The 13,568-nt window shown below is 44.1% G+C and overlaps 1 protein-coding gene across 1 annotated transcript in view; it reads right to left on the bottom strand.

Moving 5' to 3' along the window:
- Positions 1-2,125: 2,125 nt before the first annotated feature.
- Positions 2,126-13,568, bottom strand: part of LOC108799135 (chymotrypsin-like elastase family member 1) — a 19,740-nt gene continuing 8,297 nt past the window's right edge. Inside the window, exons 5-8 of the mRNA XM_018570957.1 lie at positions 11,738-11,874; positions 9,966-10,111; positions 3,148-3,297; positions 2,126-2,223 (exon numbers count right to left, since the gene is read on the bottom strand). Of these exons, the coding sequence (XP_018426459.1) occupies positions 2,206-2,223; positions 3,148-3,297; positions 9,966-10,111; positions 11,738-11,874 (451 nt within the window). The 3' untranslated portion in view covers positions 2,126-2,205. The remainder of the gene's footprint in view (positions 2,224-3,147; positions 3,298-9,965; positions 10,112-11,737; positions 11,875-13,568) is intronic.

Below are 13,568 nucleotides of genomic sequence, written 5' to 3'. Positions count from 1 at the left end.
GGGGGGGGGGGGGGGGATTTAAAATAAACAGAAAGCAAGGAAACCCACAAACATCTTGCAGCTGAAGAAATTTGGCATGGAGGAGTGGTTAAAAAGTTCACCCACTTGATGTCAGAGACTGGTGGGCAGTTATGCAAACACCCTCAAGAAGACATCTCCGCTAAAGGGAGGAATACCAGCTTCTGAGGCCATTACATCCATTTAGATTTTTGTTGAATAAATGATTGAAAAGGAAAAATTCCTTGTGTTTTTACTCACGTATCTAGTTTATCTGTAGACACTGTATACATGAAGATCTAATGTGTGTTTGCTCATATATGTTGAAAAAGTCAACAATTTCCATGGGGGTGTACCTGGACCTGGAATTAAACTTTAATACTATTGGAAGTATAGTGGTGGTGGTGGTGGTGGTGGTTGGGGGGGATTTAATAAAGTTGGAGCAGACAGAGTCTGGAGCAGCCGTGCATAGTAACAAATCAGCTTCTATCTTCAGCTTGTTCAGTTAAGGTGCCCAAACTTTTTTTAGTTTTGTATAGAGTGGAGAGGGATTAGAGCTCCTGTCAGGCTATTATTGCTGTCTGTGTCCCTGTGCTTCCTGGGAACCTCACAGCAGCCTTCTAGGAAACCACAGCGGTGCTTGTACACTGTATTGCTTGTGTTAATCTGCCCCCTGAGATCCTCCATCTGCCCCTGCTTAGATCTTCCATCTGCCCCTGAGATCCTCTATCTGCCCCTGCTGAGATCTTCCATCTGCCCCTGCTGAGATCTTCCATCTGCCCCACTGAGATCCTCCATCTACCTTCTGCTGAGAAGTTCCATCTGCCCCCCCCCACCGAGATGTTCCATCTGCCCCCTGAGATGTTCCATCTGCCCTCCTCAGATGTTCCATCTGCCCCCCTGAGATCCTCCCGCTGAGATCCTCCATCTACCCCTGACAAGATCTTCCATCTGCCCCTCTGTTATCTTCCATCTGCCCCCCTGAGATCCTCCATCTACCCCTGCAGAGATCCTCCATCTATCCCTGCTGAGATCTTCCATGTGCCCTGCTGTGATCTTCCATCTGCCTCTGCTGAGATCCCCCTTCTGTCCTGCTGCAATCTTCCATCTGCCCCCCTGAGATCCTCCATCTGCCCTGCTGCAATCTTCCATCAGTCCTGCAGAGATCCTCAATCTGCCCTGCAGAGATCCTAAATCTGCCCTTGCTGAGATCTTGCATCTTCCTCCCTGAGATCCTCCATCTGCCTTGCTGCAATCTTCCATCAGTCCTGCTGAGATCCTCCATCTGCCTCTGCTAAGATCTTCCATCTGCCCCATGAAATCCTCCATCTCCCCCCTGAGACCCTCCATCTTCCCTTCTGCAATCTTCCATCTGCCCTGCTGCGATTCTACATTTGCCCCTGTTGAGATCCTCCATCTGCCTACGTGGAGATTCTCCATCTTCCCTGCTGCGATCTTCCATCTGCCCTGCTGAGATCCTCCATCTGCCCCTACTGCAATCTTCCATCTGCCCTGCTGAGATCCTCCATCTGCCTATGCTGAGATCTTCCATCAGTCCTGCTGTAAACTTCCCTCTGTCCTGCTGAAACCCTCCTATCGGGACATCAGGCCAGCATCCTGGAGCAGAGTGGCAGCACAGAGTATGTAGCAAATTAATTTATCATTCTGCATTGCTGTATAATAGATGGCTGCGATTTGTAATCCTCTGTAGCTGGTGGTATTCTGCATTGCTGTAGAATGTATTGCTGAGATTTGTAGTCCTCTGTAACTGGTGGTATTCTGCATTGCTGTAGAATGCATTGCTGAGATTTGTAGTCCTCTGTAGCTGGTGGTATTCTGCATTGCTGTAGAATGTATTGCTGAGATTTGTAGTCTTCTGTTTTGTATGTATATATGAAAAAAATAGGCTTCAGTTCTACTTTAAGCTTTGAAAATGACATTGACGCGTGACTGTATAGCTGGGGTAAGGATAATAAACTAATGTAATGTCTAATGTAAATACATGTATATATCTGGAAAACAGATCTGTAAAACGCTGCATTATATACTAACACTGTTTAAATAAATAAAAAATAATAATGAGTTAACAAACGTGGAACTGAGAAAGTGATATTTATTCATGATCATGTATTAAGACAGATCCCAGCAATGTTCTTCAATCTGTATTGGAACATCAGATTCACTTCCTTAGTATATTTCTGCTACTGCTTAGTTGGCATTAATGGCCTAAAAAAAAAAAAATACAAGTTGGTCAGAGGTTTCTCTTCACACAATTTTCATGCAATAGAACAAATGTAACTAAAATATATATTTATAAAAGATTTAGGGTCAACACCTAAAAAAAACACAGTGCAACATTAGCATACTGTATTTTATTGCACTTTAGATTTTTAGGGCATATGTGTAAAAAGACCACCAGACTACTGAAGCATAGACTTAGGAAAGTATTTAAGGACAGGCCCCATAGCAGACTGCATTCAGAGGTCAGCAGCAACTAGATAGCTAAATACATACGTAAAACATGTCCATTAATTATTTTACCTCCCTAAAGGTTAGAAAAGTAATGTACATTCTCCTGACCTTTCCTGCTGTGCTATATGAATGCATAGCATTAAAAAAAATCACAGAATTTCAGAGCATGTAGTTCTGCAATGCCTAGCCTTAGCCTAGCTGTAATATGGGCTACTAGTGAACATTGCCAAGCTAGTAACACCAGTCCTGACCTTTCTTTTTATTTCAAGACCAATTACTTATGTTGCCCTCCCTCCCATAAGATTACTGAGCAGGCAACCCAATATAAAACCAGATTTTATTAGCTGTGTTCAAAAATATCTTTTTGAAGAAATAAAAAGCAATAAAAATAAGGTTGCAATATTGTTTGACATAGCTGCTGGTGTTAGGATCATTTAACAATAACCATCCTGTGCATGGTGGGGCTCGACCATTGAATCTTAGGGATTGAAAATTAAAGCATTCATTAAGGGAGTGATGTTATAGGAGCAGGTAAGAGCTCTGTTAGCCATCCTGTTGCTAGCAAGCTGCCATTAAAGTCATGATTGCTATGGGGACACGGTCCTTACAAATACACTGTTTTTTTTACAATCATTTGTGTGTTTCTCAGAACAGCCTTCATTACAAGAAAAAACTTACATCATTGATCCATCCGATGTAAGAAGACACTCTGGTGAATACTGTTGGCTTGAGATAGGCATTGCATCCCAGGGAGGACACGAAGCTAGTCACACCATGAACTTCATAGCCATTGCCGACAGGACAGTTGAGAGGGCCACCAGAGTCACCCTGGAAGAAGACATTGTTTAGGCTGATCAATAGGAAATGAATGATTGAAATATTAACTACTAACAGATACAGTGAGTTACTACGCAGATAGCAAGCATGTTTTAGCATGTGTGCTGGCTGCAGAAATTACCTCTCAGCTGTGCAGTCTGCCTGTGCCTCACGCCCCTCTCTGGGATTGTCCTTGGAGGCGCTCTATTTAAAAATCATCAGCCTGTTCCCAGTGTCATGAGAGCGTCTCCTGGCTGAACAAGTGCTCTCTATTTTGTTTTGCTTCTGGAATTGACCTCGTAAACCTTTCTCGGACTTTCGCTTGTCTGCTTCCTGCCCTGACCTCCTGCTACGTTTACTGGATACTCTGCTGCTGGCCCTGACCTTTCCCTTTGTTCTTGGATTCCTCTTCAGCTTTCACTTTCCATTGCCCTATGATACGTTTACTCTGCGGGTCTGTAGCGACATCCATGGCCAGAGTATATAGTCCAAGTCATGGGGGCATCTGAGTACCGGTAGGCATTCTAGCTTTAAGGGAAAGGCGGCTGCTGTAGGTAAAAACAACCTCACTACATACCCGGACCTGGGTGTTAGCTTACGTGACCTTGCACTTGGCATATATGGAAACAACAAGCTACATACCGCAATCAAAGTAAACCATCTTTTTGGCTCTCATGGAGAGCTTGCAGATTGTGCAGGATGAAATACAATTTTTGTCTAACAGGTGCAAATATGGGCAGACAGGGCCATTGTTTAGCCAAGTTTCTTTTTCAGTCCGTTTAGTATTCAAAATATTTACGCCAGATGAAATACCCATCTTCACTCCACACACAAGTAAACACATAGCAGAACAGGTCTAAAGTTGTCCAACGTGGACAAAATAACCTAACCTATATTGTTCAATGATCTGATCACAGCTCAGAAAGACTCACAGGATTATATGATTATATTATTTTATTTTAGGGGGTACAAAGGTAAAGATAGCACCACACCCCTACTCAAGCTATACAACAGGTGAACTGACTAACGTTTTTTTAGGTGCTATTTATTGCACAACCTCAGTTCATAAAAAGTAATGTTTATTTATAGAAAATGTAAAATTCATCCATAATATGTTCAACATCATAAAATCAAGTCATTGTTGTTGTATCCACATTACCAACTTTCATATTCAGATATCCCATGCGGCAGTGCGTGGCAATGCCACTGTGTACTCTCAATTTCTGAGTCCATATTTTGATAGTGTCCAGCGCTTACTGATGGCACAGGTGCGCGCAGCATTTAAAATAAAGGTGTTGGGAAGGGTTCAGGGCTCCACCTGGGAGACAGGAAAACTCCACCGAGGAGTCACAGTGGAGTCCAGTGCAGCAGAGAGCTGAGGGTTGCAAAAACAAATGTGCAGATTAGCACAAGACTTAGATTGTCTTGAGGTCTGAGGCCGGAGCAACGGTCCTGCTAATGCAAAGCCAGGAGGCTGGATGTGCATGTGTTGCCAAGTGATGCTAAAGAACCCCTGCAACGGTAATTGCATTGTTTTTGTGAACTTTCATTTAATAAAAGTGGACAAGGAGCCCTTAGATGAAGATTTCAGCGAGTGGATGCGTCCTTAATAGGCTCCTGTTTGGAGCTAATTCTCACACCCATCATAGAGAATAGTTACATAACAACACCATTTAGTGCATTTAGCACTTACATTTTTTTGTCTCTTTATTGCCTTTTTTTAGTTCCCTTTCGGTTCGTTGCGTTCACATCATATGCTTCTTCAGGAACCTCCGATGAGTTTTTCTGTATGTGGACTACTGCTTAAACCGGAGGTACATCCAAGGAGAGCCCTCTAACTGCCTGGAGGGGTCCACACAGGGGATCAATACAGCCTGATAGATCTATAGCAGCGATGGCGAACCTATGGCACATGTGCCACAACTGCTACTCGGGGCCCTCTCTGCTGGCATGCGAGCCCAGGGCCGGATTAACATGCGAGCCCAGGGGCATGTGGAGCTCCCTTAAAATAGGCCCGACCCTCCCGGATTGCCCGATGGCAATCCAGGCGGACCACAATCTGGTAGCTGGGTCCCTCTAATCAGGCATATTCGACGTCTGCTCGCTGTGGCCTCTGGGGGCCCTAGCGAAGAGCGAGCGGCTGTCTAATTAGAAAGCTGCATCTGCCCTTGAGACTCCGGAACCTGGTGAGACCCATACAGCCCCCCTGAGAGCCACACAGCCCCCCTGAGAGCCCATACAGACCATCTGACAGCCTGTACAGACCACCTGAGAGCCAGCAAGGCCCACTTGAGAGCCCGTACAGACCACCTGAGAATCCGCAAAGCCCTCCTGAGAGCCCTTTAAAAAACCATCCACACAGCTCCCCTAAGAGCCCGTACAGACCACCTGAGAGCCTGCACAGCCCTCCTGAGAGCCCTTTAATAAAACATCTGAGAGTCACACAGCGCCTCTGAGAGCTCACACAGCGTCCGTGAGAGCACGCATAGCCCCCCTGAGAGCGCACACAACACACCTGAGTGCTGCACAGCCCTCCTGAGAGCCCACACAGCCCCCCTGAGAGCTACACAGCCACCCTGAGAACCTCACAGCCACCCTGAGAGCCACACAGCAAGACTAAGAGCCAATACAGACCACCTGACAGCACATACAGACTATCTGAGAGCCAACAGAGCCCATCTGAAAGCCTGCACAGACCACCTCAGAGTGGCACAGCCCCCCTAAGAGCCGGTACAGACCACCTGAGAGCACGCAGAGCCCACCTGAAAGCTCATACAGACCAGACCACCTGACACAGACCACCTGGCAGCCCGTATAGGCCACCTGAGAACCTACACAGCCCCACTGATGACAGATCAAATGACAAGGGGCATGTACCCTTGCAGTGTGCTACTAAAATACATGTCACTCAGTAGCCCACTGCAAGGAAAAATGTTGCTCATTAGCACACTACGGAGGTACATGTCACTCAGCACACTGCAAGGTCACTTGTTGATCATTAGCACACTAAAAAAGTGATATATTCCCTTGCAGTGTGCTACTAAGGTACATGTCACACAGTAGCACACAACAAGGGAACACGCCACTGTACCTTTATAGTGTGCTAATGAGTGGCATGTTTCCTTGCATTGTGCCACTGTGACATGTACCTTAGTAGTACAATGGAAGGAAACCTCTCACACAACCAGTGGCGGAACTAACGACAGTGCAGCAGGTGCAGGCGCACCGGGGCCTCGGCCTTGGGGGCCCCAGCACAGGATCGGTATCCAGCGGCCAGCGGGCCCCCCATCTCTGCGCTGGGAGTGTTGGATCATCAGTTCATCCAACACTCCCGGCTCAGAGATGGGAGGCCCGCCGGCCGCCGGGGGGGGACCTGCCCCACATTAAAATGGGGGGGGGGGCCCGTCGGCCGGCCAGTAAGCTGAAAACCGCCAGTGGAGCGGCTCCCGATCCGGGTCAGCAGTCTATTGCGATGGCAACCCTCCGCCAATCCCAGTGCGCTGCCACTACTGACCAGTCCCCGCTCACTCTGCTGGGCTCGTTCGGCTGTGTGCTACTGCACACAACAATACACTGCAAGGAAGCAAGTCACCCATTAGCACACTACAAAGGTATATGTCACTCTGTAGTGTGCTAATGAGTGACGTGTTCCCTTGCAGTGTGCTTCATGACATGTACCTTAGTAGCACACTGCAAGGGAACACTTCACTCATTAGGAACATGTTACTCTGTAGCAGGGATGTTCGGTCATGGGAGGCAGGTGCGGCAGAGCCTCACCTAGTACTATGGAGGAAAAAGTTGTCAGCTTCAAATCTGAAGATGGCAGCTTTTTCTCCATTCAGATCGGCTTCTATCAGGTTACACAGAAGGGAAAGCCTCCCTGTTGTGTAACCTGTCATGGATGGAGCGCTGCCTGGTATATACAGGTGGTGCTGCATCCGGCTTTTGACAACTAAGTTAGGTTACACAACATCGGGCTTCCCCACTGCTTGTGTAACCTAACATAGTGAGGCAAGAGCTGCAAAAGCCTCTACTTGAAAGGTTGAGTGTTCTGCGCTACGAAACAGACCCCAAGGGGGAGATTTCACAGAGAGTAAGGGTTAACCGCAAGCTGCTGAAACTAAGGCCAGATAAGCCTCACAAAATGGTTTTAGAATAGTGAGCGCTATGGGTCTCCTGGAGTGAAGTGAGAATCCAACAATGACTTATTAAATAAGTGGTATAAAAATATATATGAATATCTCTAAGTGAACATCTTATAATGTGAAATAAAAATTGCTGAAGTGATATGTGAATAAACAAACCAAAAATCAACAATGTAAATCGACTAATAAAATTGCTTAAATATAAATAAACCAATAAATCTTCCATAAACCGTGTGTCCGTGATTTTTTCTCTGATTTTTTCTGTATTACAGTGTACATATAACTGCGTCTATCATCATCTGTGATGTGCTGATAGATATGCAGTGGTGTATCATAAACGTGTCCTAAACTTTGAGGTTAAATAGTGTCCAAAAGTACTCCAATCTAAAAGAGGCAAAAACTTGAATGTGTATATCCAAGATGATCGTATCCTGGGGGGATGATGTGTCGGAGAAGCGATGGGTCCCCGTAGGGCTTACACTCACCAGATGCCGGGAGGGAGTCAGCTTTCTCTTCCACCGTGTCATATGCCATGACTCAATAAAGTTTAAACTTTTAATGCACTATGAGCCCTTTGCCTGCTCTCTCTCTCCTCCTCTAAAACTCCTCTTGGATCCAAAACACCCACGCTCGGAGAGACTAAAATTAGGACGTACTCCCGGAAGCAATCCAAAGGGCATCTTACCATCACCAGGGGATTGTTACTATCGGGATACCGACATCTCTTTTTGGGACCAGGACCGAAAGTATACTGCAGGATCCCACGGAAGGACGGAGCAAAGACCATCTCCTTTCAGCCACCACGGTGGAAGAGAAAGCTGACTCCCTCCCGGCATCTGGTGAGTGTAAGCCCTACGGGGACCCATCGCTTCTCCGACATATCATCCCCCAGGATACGATCATCTTGGATATACACATTCAAGTTTTTGCCTCTTTTAGATTGGAGTACTTTTGGACACTATTTAACCTCAAAGTTTAGGACACGTTTATGATACACCACTGCATATCTATCAGCACATCACAGATGATGATAGACGCAGTTATATGCACACTGTAATACAGAAAAAATCAGAGAAAAAATCACGGACACACGGTTTATTGAAGATTTATTTGTTTATTTATATTTAAGCAATTTTATTAGTCGATTTACATTGTTGATTTTTGGTTTGTTTATTCACATATCACTTCAGCAATTTTTATTTCACATTATAAGATGTTCACTTAGAGATATTCATATATATTTTTATACCACTTATTTAATAAGTCATTGTTGGATTCTCACTTCACTCCAAAAGCCTCTACTTGCTGTTAGAGGCTTGAGCTCTGTGGGTGGCTTGGACCAATGGCAAAGCGCCATCGGTCCTAGCTGTCCAATCAAAAAAAAGAAAAAACAAACAAACACTGATCTCGATGTCTCACTGGCTCCTCCCTGTCTCCTCCCTTCTCTGTCCCCCCTCCCTCCTCCACACAACTCGGTGACCGGGTTGGGGGTGGGGCGGAGGCGGGCTGGGGCAGGGCTGGGGAGGGCAGGGGGAAATGCCTCACTGAGAACGGACTCCACTGCACATCACTGTTCTGTGTAGTTAAAACCTCTTGTATTGTATTTTTCTTTGAAGACAAGACATTTAATTCAAACCGTTATATGAAGTGTTTTTCTAAAATATATTTTCAGTATTCAGGTCTAATTGCAAGGTTGGCACCTTGAGATACATAAGTTGGTTTAGATCTCCAGTGTGGGCACTCGGGCTCAAAAAGGTTTGCCATCACTGATCTATAGCAACCATAGGGCATATTGTCTCCAAAGAAGGATTCCATGAGTGGTAGTTTATATTTCAGAAATTATAGCTATACTGTAACACAGAAAACGGCATCAACTTGGTCCCTCTACCTGACTACTGTATCTCCCCAATCAAGTTAATGGAGTGAGAATGCTCACATACACCTTGTGATGCCCCTCTGTGTTCCAGGAATAGTCAGGATGGCCGCTGAGGGATCTCAGTATAAGGCTTTGTTTCAGAATGACCAGCCTGCTATCCTGAAAGAAAGCCTTATACTCAGAGATGGCATCTACCCGGGTAAGGGGGGTGGATCCCCCCCCCCACTTGCCATCCTGATGATTCCTGAGTGATCGGACACAACACAAGGTGTGTCCGATCACTCTCACTCCACAGAGCTTGACTGGAGAGATAGTTCCTTTAACACCAAAGTCCCCCCCTTTCACATAGAAACTTGTCTGAATGGATTCTACCCTCCCTGAATTAGCGTCATTAGTTTCCATGGTGCTGGCAGCCAACCCGTCTGCATCATTAAAGGGCATTATGCTTTGTGAAAATTAGAGACATCCCTAAGGAGATGTCTCTAATTTTGAGAAGATTACCCTGGGTGCAATGGCACCCTGGTTGACAAAGGCTGACCTAGATTACAGTATTATGTAACAGTTAAGGTAAATCAACCCAGAAGTATCTGTGTTCTTTCTGTCACTGCTTTGCTTTGTGTATTAAAAAGTTTTGGAGAAAACAAGAAAAATGATCTTACAAAGCATCCAGAGTGGATTCCGTTTCCTCCACCGCACACCATTGTGGTCTTAACAGTTCTTCCCCAATAAGAGTTGGTGGAGCAGATGTCATGTGATACCACAGGCAGAGGAGCCTCCTGAAGGACTGCAGACACTGATCCATTTGCTGTTAAAAATGTATGGTTATCAGTTGTCATATAATGTATTGAAAATCTTAAGAACCCGAGGAAAACCTTGTATGGTATGCCCTACAGTGGGTTTTAAAGACATTAAGATTTATCCAGAAGTTCAGTGACTATATAAATGCACAAGACCTGAGCCCCCTTGAAATATATTATTGTAACTGAAGTCAGAGTCTTTATAATCTACAGAATATATGCTAATTATAAGTTAATTATTACTAGACATTATTCGAAATATTATTACATCATTCCTTATAACACAATAACATTAACACGAAGGCTGCCAGATGGAAACCTTGGTAAATGGTAAAACACAAACAGCAATGACAGCTCACAAACCATGGAAATACTAGTATCCATTAATGACTGCACAAGTCATCATAACTTTTCCTAAAGTGAATTAGCACTTCAACAAAACATAAAAAATGCTGCTGGAAGGTATAATGTGCAGGCACATACCTGGGGCAACTTTTTTTTTCACCTATCTGCCTGAATGCTGGGCCTTTCTAATGGGCTGTCATGTAGAAGCAAATGTCCTGGGGTTTTTTTTTTTTTGCATATACTTGGATATTTAAACTGAATGCAGCTTCACCATATTCATTAAGCTTAGAGAATATTCACTTAGTAAAGTAAACTGATTTAGTAATTCACCTACATTGAATCATGCAGTTAGGTGATGCAGATGCCTTCCTTGTTGCTCTCAGTCGCTGGAATGAATGCTGCCCTTCACACTGCATGGTTCATCAGCACAGACTGAATATAGGCTAAATCTATGTGATGCAATTCTGTTAAGGAGATGAGTTTTCAGAAGTGAAATAATCATAACAGTGGACAGGTATGTCCCAAGGGCCGGATTTACTCTCTCTGCTGCCCCAAGACCAGGTTCCTCAAATGAGCCCCCCATCCCGCCAAACCCCCTGCACCCCAATGGAGAATGGCAATGGCAGGGGGGGCAGGGTTGGTTTTCATGTTTTTAAATTGTTTTCTTTATTTATTTTTACTTTTATACATTTTTATTTATCTTATTATCTTTTACTTTTTAATTGTTTAGAATTGTTTTATTTTATTATGTTTTACATTTTTTAATTTTAATTATTATTTCTTATTATTTTTTTACCTTTTTTATTTTTGTTTGTTTTATTATTTAGTTAATTAAAAAAAATCATTTTTATTTTATTTTTTTCACCTAACTTTATTGTTATCACACAGGAGCTAACACGCCCCATTCTCTTTATTGAACCTGTCACCTCCAATACAGGAGTTTGAGCACAGCATTGTACTGGCCCTCCTGTGACAGCTGAGATGGGAAGGATGTGAGTGCAGCTCTCCCGTCTCAGTGTTTACACGGAGCAGAGTGGAGAACGTACGTTCTCCGCTCTGCTCCCCGCTCTCCATCCTAAAGAGAGGAACTCCATCTCCAGAGAGAGGCAGCTGGCGGGGAGAGAGGTAGCCGGCAGGGGCAGGGGGGACAGACCTGCAGGTTGCATACAAGGGATCTCGACGACATTGCCAAGATCACTTGTACAAAACGAGTGATCTTGCTAGATAGTGGTACAGGAGATATTCCTCTCCATGCTGGTCCTCTGCTTTGTTCATGATTCCCAACTTACTGTCAGTGTAACCCCATCCTGAAACAATACAAGGATGGTTGTTGGCCAGGACGACTCCATCATTGGGAAGCTGAGCAAGCTGTACAGCGGTGTTCAGGTTAGCGTCAGTGGCCAGCCGAAGGACAGCAATGTCAAAACTAGAAAAAAATAAAATCAGATTGTGGAGATATACTTTTCATGCATACTAGAAAGATATTTTATAGGACCAACTTTTTTGTACCTATATTATGATTTCAAGAGGAACATATAATATAAGGCTACTACTGGGCTACTACTGATCTATATCTGTTCTGCCACCAATTCTGTTGTTACCATAGGTAAATTGGCAGTTAGACATTTCCCAAGCGGGACTTGTGGTTGTGGTTATATGAATTAATAAAGGCAAGGACAGTAGGCATTTGAAGGTTTTAAGTGTATTAAGGAATGGTGACATTAAAGCTTAAGTAAGCCATGCCATCCAACTATCTGTATTTCCATCCTACCAGAGTAGATGCATAGAGTTTAGGTTGTGGATGAGTTTGGCATCTGTCTCAAAAAACCTAATCTCTTAGAGCAGACAAAATCTGGAGCGGCTGTGCATGGCAACAAATCGGCTTCTCCCTTCAGTTTGTTCAGTTAAGATTTGAAAATTAAAGATAGAAGCTGATTGGTTGCCATGCACAACTGCTCCAGATTTTGTCTGCTCCCGTTTTGATAAATTCCCTTCATAATATTTTAAAATGTATTACCAAAACAAATAAAGATAAAATCTGTATAAAACATTCCTTTTCAGACAGTTTTAGGATTCTCATGTCTTTTTGGCATGAACAGCCCTGTTCCGAAAACTACAGCAAACTACGGGATAGCTTTAATAAAGAAGGTATTTACTTGCCATCACATATGTAAAAGTGGAGCCAAGTTAATTATTGCTTTATGTGCCTGTGGTCAACTGTGTGCACGGAACCAGTAGTTTCTAGCATAAATCTAAAGTTTAGATCTATAGTCTAAAGCCTAGACACATTTTTCAGGGGGCATAACTACAAATCACAATCTAATTGCAATATGCTCACTCTGATGGGCTCTCCTGCAGCCTCTCTAGGTAATACTTTGTATTGGGGACCATTGACCAGTAGCTTATGTTGCCTGCTGGCTAGAGGCCTGTAAAACCCCCTTGATAATAGCATCCTTTACGCTGGTGGCTAGAGTTAATGTCCCTTTAGAAAATCGGTGCTGCTCAATGAAAAATGTATTTTTTCACCATTGTTTAGTGCAGCCATGTCCCCTTTATGTGCTGGTGACCAGTACAAAAATGCCCATTTTATTTTATTTATGTTCATTGTGTTTACATGTAGGCTGGTGTGTTTTTCTTTGGACTTTTGTGATTAGAGAGATATTAATAACACCCATGTACTGATGTTTAGGAAGTGGATAGGGCTGGCTTAAAGGTGTGTTATTTATTGTGTTGTTTGATGGGTGGCCATTACACTGGTGCCCCTTTTACATATTGGAGGTCAGTGGAAAATGTATGTGGCTCACATGTTTAATGTCTCCTGGTCTTGGAGCAGATGAATGGGTTACAGTGCTGGTATAGCAGAGCATATTAGACACTACCAGATGAGACCTTCACAAACTGGTAGGAATACACATTTTCCTCTGAGCAACAATGTATAAAGGGTGGATTGATCAATCTGCAGAAAATCCACATAGCTGAGGCCCAGGCCAATGGATCTCAGGCACCCTTTGACTGCAAAGTTAGTGGGTTAATAAATGCCTGAACTGCCCACCTAAAATTCCATTCTGAGCAGCCCCCCCCCCCCCCCTCAGGCGCCCCCACACCCCCCTTGTGGGCGGC

This window comes from Nanorana parkeri, unplaced genomic scaffold, assembly GCF_000935625.1.
Source record: "Nanorana parkeri isolate BGI_ZX_2015 unplaced genomic scaffold, ASM93562v1 scaffold1638, whole genome shotgun sequence".
Classification (NCBI taxonomy): Eukaryota; Metazoa; Chordata; class Amphibia; order Anura; family Dicroglossidae; genus Nanorana; species Nanorana parkeri.
Note: the sequence above shows the minus strand (reverse complement) of the source record. Positions and strands in the feature narration are given on the sequence as shown.